The 8,543-nt window shown below is 34.3% G+C and overlaps 1 protein-coding gene across 11 annotated transcripts; it reads right to left on the reverse strand.

Moving 5' to 3' along the window:
* Positions 1-1,648: 1,648 nt before the first annotated feature.
* LOC141724212 (uncharacterized) lies at positions 1,649-4,697 on the reverse strand. Of its 11 annotated transcripts, XR_012576548.1 has the most exons (7): positions 4,540-4,694; positions 3,904-3,984; positions 3,422-3,563; positions 3,096-3,212; positions 2,756-3,010; positions 2,059-2,172; positions 1,649-1,991 (listed from the first exon to the last, which is right to left on the reverse strand). XR_012576548.1 is itself a non-coding variant. In XM_074526263.1 (5 exons), the coding sequence occupies exons 2-5, from the start codon at positions 3,942-3,944 to the stop codon at positions 2,816-2,818; spliced, it is 396 nt and encodes a 131-aa protein (XP_074382364.1). In that variant the 5' UTR covers positions 3,945-3,975; positions 4,540-4,697; the 3' UTR covers positions 1,649-2,815. The 11 variants fall into 11 exon arrangements, 6 of the variants coding, with proteins under 6 accessions (XP_074382364.1, XP_074382360.1, XP_074382363.1 ...); XR_012576546.1 differs by having other exon boundaries at positions 1,649-2,172; XR_012576547.1 differs by having other exon boundaries at positions 2,059-3,010.
* Positions 4,698-8,543: the final 3,846 nt, after the last annotated feature.

Below are 8,543 nucleotides of genomic sequence, written 5' to 3' on the forward strand. Positions count from 1 at the left end.
TTTATACAAATTTTATTTATTAAAATATTTAGGACTCAGAACAGGGTCATCACCGTCCACCGCGCGCTCGTAAAAATTCATCGCGCACGGCAACAAAATTATTGGTGTCCGAAAATATACGGGTTTCCAAATAATTTCACCGATTCTTCGAAAATAATTTACGCAAGAATTATTAGTAATATCATGAATATTAGTCAAAATTCCTGCACAAAACAAGAAAATAATTAAATCCCAGACTACACAACACGCGCGCCAATACGCGCCACAACCACAAACTGCAACAATCAACCGGAAAACTAAAAGAACAGCGGCCAGAATCAGGGAAAACAGGGACACATCCGAACCCAATACACACACACATGCAAACTGAATACACACACAGAACATACATATATATACGAACATACGAGTATATATATAAATCGGAGAGACAAGGACTGAGCAGCCGGAAACACACCGGAAAACAACGACGGAACAACAGGGTAAGAGACGAACAAAGAGGGGAGGAAGAAGACGGAGAAGAGGAAGAAGAAAGAGAGAGAATCGGAGAAATAAAGAGAGTTCGACAGAGATAAGAGAGATGGTGAGGAACCGGCGAAGAACAGGGGGGAAGGGGGGTGTTATTATATATATATATATATTTTTTCTTTTCTCCTCCTCTAGCCACGTATCAGGACAATTGCCAACTGCTAAAACGTGTCATGCCCCTGCTTCTAGGCCCGGTTTGTAGTCACAGTCAATTCTTTACTCTTCTTTCATTTCTCTTTCTCTTACTCTCTCCACCTTGTCTAGATTGTGATTCCTTTTAATGAACCACTAACTCCAACTAGCTCTTCACCTCTTCTCCATTCACTATCCTTCTGCCCCCCTTATTACCTCCATCAGGATTTTTATCATCAGTATTTGTCAATGTTAGTTGTTTGCATTTAGATTTAATAATTTTCTTCCCCTTTTGGCATCATCACCAAGTAGTAGAGAAAGAATCAGCTCCATTGAATTCCGTACTTCTGTAAGTTGATCAGACATCTGAACTTGTTTAGCTTCCAATCTAGCTTGACTGGCTTCAATTGCATTCTGTCTAACAACTATTGGTGCAATGTGTTTCTGAATTTCCTGATGAGTAGTCAGTCTTGAAGCAATTAATGATTCTTTGATTTGAGAAGTGGTTGCTTCTTGAGCTGTATGTAAGGATCTGATAACTAAAGTTGATGCTTTCAGATGATTCAGCACACTACACCATAGATTGCTTATAGCAACGCCGAGAAAATATTTTATTAAGTACTATTTATGTTTCAATAGAGTCTATGGCAACAAATATGCAAAAATTGGGCGTTGCATCCGAATGCATTGCAATTGGTCGATTTAGCAACAAATATAGCACCTTATTGTAACAAAATTAATTCATTGGAATAGACCGATATATCAACAAATTGTTGTCTATAGCAACACATAAATAGCATTGCATTAGCTTAAATTCGTATCTTTTAAATGAATTTAAGGCAACAATATTAGACCAATAGAAATAATTTTAAGCAAGATATTGCAATGATTTTGACCCCATTTTAATGATTTTGAAACTTTTTAGCAACATAATTCAAAAAAATAGCAACAAATTTTCTAAAAAAAATTAAAAGATAATTGCTGTAAATTCAACAAACCGGGCATATAAGCCACAAATTCAATTAACAATTCCCAAATCGAAACATCAAATATTCAAAAGCGGTACCATGACCGCTATCGTCATATGGACCATTCTGATCTAAATTAAAATAAAATGACAAAGTCGCATACACAAATTAGCTACAAAAAAGTTACAAATTTACAAGTGAAGTTGAAGATAAGTACTTTAGCTACGTATTAATTATATCCATAACTCTTGGTGGTCTCCATAAACTCTTTATCTCTTCATTCCATTTTCTGTTCAGGAGCAATCATTTTCTTCAGTTCAGCCCTAAGTTTGGAAGCACCTTTGAGGCCTCCTGATAATTGACCTTAAGAAAACAGGAAACAAATATTTCAAATAGTCCATCGATAGTGATGCAAGGCATCCAATTCTACCTATAATCAGGCCCCCAATGATTTCTGAGAACATCAACCATCATTGTTTACATAGAATGAGTGCTGAAAACCCATTAATTGACCTAGCCAGGTAGAATGTTACTGGTGAATGGCCTGGTAATCCAACAAAAAAAACAATTCAACTTAGTTTAAAGTCACATCAATTGTCAAGAGAATAACTACAACAAACAAAGTTTTGAAGGGGAAACAAACAATTTAGTTTGATGATTCTTTTACTAGAATTGTTAGGGATATAGCATCCTTCAACACAACTTTCAGTTATTAACTAAAAGTTGGGAATTTCTTTTCCTGGGAAAATATTAACTCTCGAAGCAACTACAACATCAGCCTCCTTTAAACCGGTTAGACATGAGCTCAAAAAGGTGAGCCGGGCCTTGCAAAAGAGGCCTACTAAGATTCTTGGTATGTGCCAAGCTAATTAATATTTCCAAGTTAACTAATATTGTCCGTAGGCTACTCTGTAGAAGTTACTTGGGCATCCTTTGCTGCAAAATAACCTAGATGATCCATTCTACCATAAGAAAAATCATGAATGCGTTCTGAACATAGAACTAGAAAGCATGCAATATTAACTAAGAAAACAAGTCCTTATTACAAGAGATCCTGCCTAGTATATTTAGTATAATTAGTTTTATAAAATTATACTGAGGATTTAACCTGATTTCATTAAACCTACTTGTTTGATAAACTTTTTCGAAGAAGATAGATAGATGAATGAAAAACAGATTAAGGGCATTTAGGACGGCCTTCTTGAGTCTTCCAGCGATTGTAGCAAGGGCATGTTTGTTTGTTGCCATAAGTGCCTGGAGGAACACAGACACTTAGCACAACACTTCTGGCAGAAAAACATGCAGGGCTTCCTGTGCGAAGTCACTGAGCATCTATACGTGCATCTCGGTTTGCATTTTCTTGGCCGCAACCTGTTGTATCCCTGTATTCAAACCAAATCAAATTCCATTAGTACAATCACATCAAAACAATAAAAAACAAGTGATGTTGTTATCCTTTTTATGTACCTCAACAACGTTGAATGCGGCAAGCAAGAACAGCAACGAGAGAATCAACAATGCTCGTCCCTTCGACATCTCTAAGTAGCGCAAAGTAGCTGCTGAAGTTACCAAGGAGTAATGGAGCTGGACAATATGAATGTGAATAAAGTTGAGAGTGTTTTAATTTATAGGGAAGATTTGTAGAAGAATGCGTTATGTACCACGTAAATATGCGTTATACCTCATCAAACTAACATATACATTCCAACTGGAATTAACACGCACATATAGAAAACTTTCGGTGAAGCATAAATTATTTCCAGATAACAAGAAATAAATATATATGAACAGACCTGTCTTAGGCCTTCGTTAGCAACAGCTAGAGTTTCTGGTGTCCTGTTGGTCAAAGACTTGAAATATGCCCAAACCATAGCAGTACATAACAACTCAACAATCACATCTTGTGCATTATGGAGAGTTGAAAACATCTTATACCTTAGAAGTAACAGGACTCATGTTGTAAGTGTTTATCACAGCATAAACATGTTCTCACTCTTCTAGGACGGGTCTAATTTGATATGTCAAATCTTAATACACAAACTATAGTAAAATCAGTCAAGAATCTAATAAAATACAATGAATATACCAAAAAAAAGAAGTCACAACATCATATCATTTAGCTTTTATTGGAACAAGGAGGGACATTAACTATTACTATCTATCTCAAGTATAGTTCTCGAGCAAGCCAGAACGGTACCTCTACCTTTGTGGAATTCCACAATCAAATATCAATGATACAACCTATTTTAACTAAAACAACCACAAAAGGTATTACCTAATTCGTGTCATTAGTAGAATCAAAAAGGCCAACTTCATACGTAGACTCTCAGAAAATAGCCGGTACAAGCTGCATTAACTACATAAACTTAATAAAAATCAATTCCACAAATTCTAAAAAAAATCGACAATTGCGAGAATAACCAGAATTGTCTAACCTCATCTTCTGTTAAAATATCATCAATATCAAAATAATTAGTCATCCCTAAAATATCCATGTTGTACAAATAGCTAAATTAATTATGAAAATTTATAAATGTGTTCAAAATTTGAACTTATATTTCACATTAATAATATCCAACATCAAAATCTTAGAGGCGAAAACAGTATATAAAAGCTGCAATTTTAAGTAATATACAGTTTTAAACACTACGAAGATTATAATTAAAAAATGAAAAGTTCAAAGTAGCAAGAGAATGAGAAGCAAAGAATATATAAGAAATAAATTTGGGGAAAATACCAAAAGTAATTGAGAAAAATGTGAGAAAATAAGCCCTGATTGTGTAAATCGTACAAGCCCTAAAGGAGATAGATCGCTAGAAAGGTGGACTTTATACATCTAAATATTTCACAATCAGTTGTTAATAATCTGCTAATTGAAGCACAATTTAAAACTAATTTGGGAAGAAAATACCTTATTTCGAGTTTGAGAGTTCAAGCCTTCCTCTCGATTGAAAGCTTTTGAATCTCCCCCATATCTCTGAGTCGCCTCGATCTGTTAGTGTAGGTTTGAGCGGAGATGTCAGCGTGTATACTTGGAAAAATATTTGTAATTATATTATTTCTGTATTAATGTGTAATAGGAGTATAAGATTGAGGCGCCTATTTTGGAAGCCCGGGACTGGAAAAAAAGAAAGGAAAAGCCTGCTTCTTTTTCTGGCCCGGCAAATTTTGAGCCCAAAATTTTAAATTTCATTACAACGATTTTACAAATTCGTTACAAATTGTTAAATTTTTTTATCATAAATATACTCTTTTGTAACATATTTTAAAAATATTACAGTAGATATACATTTATCAAAACTACTTAACAAATAGCAACGATTTACAGAGAAAATTTAAAGTGAGCGTTTTTATAGCCAATTTATGGTGTAGCGGCATATCAAGATTCTTAATCTCCTATTCTGTTATTTCCAGATGTGCAACAACTTTTATTCTGGAAATAGGATATGTATCATCTTTCCAATGAGCATTCCATAGATTATCAAAAGAATCATGTTCCTTCTTAGCATCTAACTCTTTCATTTTCGGTTGCCTCACATGTATAGGCATATTTTAAGGGAAGAAAAGATCATCATCTGGATCTATAATAGCATTAGAAATATTAGCTTCTTTACTATCATTAGATTCTTCAATAGCAACTGGATTTTGCACTAATTGCTGAACTTCATCACCAGCTTCAGCAAGTAAAATAGAATTAGAAATTGGTGCAGTATGTGATCCAGCAGCTTCAGAAGCTTCCATACCATCAGCAGTTAACTCCACATCTTCAAGAATTGTAGATAAATGAACTGGAGCTTCAAAATTTACTTCCAGGACCTCAGTTCCTGTAGAATGCTGTGGTGACCCTGAAATGGATGAAACTTTATGAATGGACTGTTGTGCTACTTCATCTTTAACAACAACAGGGATTTCTTCAGGTGATGGAATAGTAAAGTAAATGGACTGTTTTTTGACAAAAACTGGAATTGTCTCATGTGGTGGAATAGTAGAATGTATTGTATGCAAGAAAGTATCAGTACTTAGATTTGCATGGAGATTAACAACACCTAGTACATTAGAGTTTATTTGAGGTTCAACAGACTGTTGTTCAGCATCTGTTTCTTTAGTCCTCTGTGCACCTTGTGAATCTGAAGTCACAATTAAACTCACAGTCAACACTCTTGTTATGACACTTGTTGTTCACCAATAATGAGAATCTCCATTTGAATTGGAGAGGATTTGATCAGGTTACTGTCATGTACCATGATCTCAAACCTTGTTCTTCTTGCAAAGAACTAACACTTGAATATGTTTAGTGAAAGCTCTCACAGAGTCTTCAGTAAAAACTGATGAAACCTTTATGTCTCTGTTAGTACATTAATATCTACCTCAGCAAGTAGTCTCTAACCAACTAAATGTTGTTTCTGAGTGGTGAGCATAATTCAAGAACTATGTCACTTGATTTTTGATAATATTTGAGAAATGAATTCAAGTGCTTCAGTTATAAGAAGAAATTTAAGATATAAGATATATGATTTTTTAGATTGAGTGTGAATAACTTTCTTGGTGAGAAAAAAGAAAGTTTCAAGAATCTAAATCGAACATAAAACGCAAAGATTATAATTCTCATTGGTTAAGAATTGAGCCTTTCAAAAATTTCTTCCTTAACAGCAGTTACTTTGTGTGCTCAATCTGTACTGTAGTGAACATATGAACTTAAATGGAGATTAGTTTATCACATGCACTATGAAAAATATATGAAATTAAGCTTGCAGTACTGATTTGAATAATTAAGCTTAAGTACACACAAGACAAGTAGCAACTAACCAAATAAGAGAGCAAACGAAGATTAAAGATTTTCATTAATTAGGAAGAAGATGAATACAAAGCATAATCATAAAATAGTCTTAACACAAGCTAGAAAATATTCCTCGAAACTATCCCATCTTCAATTCTTCAATGCTTCTTGCTTCTTCATGGCTCGACGGTGATAAATTTCCGAGATAGTCTTTGCAAGAGAGATAATGTTCTCTTGCAGCTCGAGAGTCTCAAGCCTATGTCTCTCAGCCTCTTTGGCTAGGTGCTCTTCCTCCAGAGTGGTTTCTACTTGAAAGAACTGGAGATCCATTTGTTGTTCAAAGGACAGCTCCTCATACACTGACGATGGAACATCATGAAGACTAAAAATTTGATTGTTAATCTTGACTCTACGTCCCCAAGGGTCATAATAGACACGACCCTTATCAAGCTTTAAAGCAAGATAATAAACTCCATCATGAGTACGAGTGCAAAACTGATTTTGAGCCATTGTGATGATATGAGGAGATGAGAAGTAATGTATGAAAAGGCAGTGAGAAGTTTTGAAAGTGGAAGGTGTGAATTTATAGCATAGGAGATAGAAACTGAAAAGACTCTTTAATTAACCATGTAATAATTAATCATAATACGTATACATGATTACGCATATCTAGGTAAACAAAAAGTAATCTCTCTCTTCAAATTCCTATTCCCAATGTAAGTACTCAAGTGTTATTAGATACTTACATAAGTAGCTAACCCATTTAAGCAATTAAAAAATATTCCACTAACTCACTGTTTAATTAAAAATACTGTGTAACCATTTATTTCGAATAAATTCAAAATAATCAATGAAATATAACAGTCAATCATGGTTTGACCATTATCAGTATTTTAATTACGACTATCATGATTTATCAGTCAACACTAGTTTGACCAATATCAGAATTTATCAACTACTGACATGATCTATTAGTCAAAGCAAGTTTAACTATTAATAGAGCATGTACGCATAATCAGTAGTTCAACATGCAGTTGTCAGATAGGATTCATAGAAAATAATTGCATGTTATCATGGCATCAATATTTAGCACAATAATCAGTATCTAACAAGAACTGACACATAATAAGATACCATGCTTCAAAATATCAGCAGTCTTAATTATCAGAGTTTGGGAATTATCCTAATATCATTCCCAATTCATTCACCAATCTTGTGAAAGTAGCTTCACAGAGAGGTTTGGTGAATATATCTACTACTTGCTAATCTGTTGGAACAAAGACCAATTCCACTGTACCTGCTTCCACATGTTCCCTTATGAAATGGTACCTGATGCTGATATGTTTAGTCATTGAATGTTGCACTGGATTTCCTGTCATTGTAATAGCACTTTGATTATCATAATATATATGAATAGCAAAATAATCTAACCCATACTCCAGTAACTGATTCTTCATCTATAGAATCTGAGCACAACAGCTTCCTGCAGCAATATATTCTGCTTCTGCAGTTGATATGGAATTGACTTTTGTTTCTTGCTATACCAAGAAACCAATCTGCCATCAAGAAATTGGCAGCTTCCAGAAGTGCTTTTCTGTCTATTTTGCATCCTACAAAATCAGTATCTGAATATCTAATTAGCTTAAAGTCTGAAACACTAGGATACCATAATCTCAGATTCATGGTGCCTTTGAGATACTTAAAAATTCTTTTCACAGCTAATAGATGTGGTTCTCTAGGATCAGCTTGGAACCTTGCACAGAGACATGTAGCATACATGACATCAGGTCTACTGTAATAACCCCAATTTTTGAGAAATTTTGAAACCCTTATGAATAGTGTTTTTGCTGAACGAGAAAACTTTTCATGCCACACTATGTAGGGGTTCTGATATGGATATTCTGAGATTTTATTAGTACTTTATATGGGATATAAGTGTATGTAAAGATCGTCAGAATCCAATTCCGAACACTTTGATTTTTCCCGGAAATCCACTAGATACGGAGAGAATTGAGTATAAGGTAACATGATTAAAAGGATTTAAATTCAAGGATTATAAGAGAGGATCATAAAAGGAATATAATGTATTGAGAAAGGTTAAGGGAACCCAAGTAATAAGATCCCGGGTATGATCCCTC

Source organism: Apium graveolens, chromosome 5 (assembly GCF_009905375.1).
Source record: "Apium graveolens cultivar Ventura chromosome 5, ASM990537v1, whole genome shotgun sequence".
NCBI classification, from domain to species: Eukaryota; Viridiplantae; Streptophyta; class Magnoliopsida; order Apiales; family Apiaceae; genus Apium; species Apium graveolens.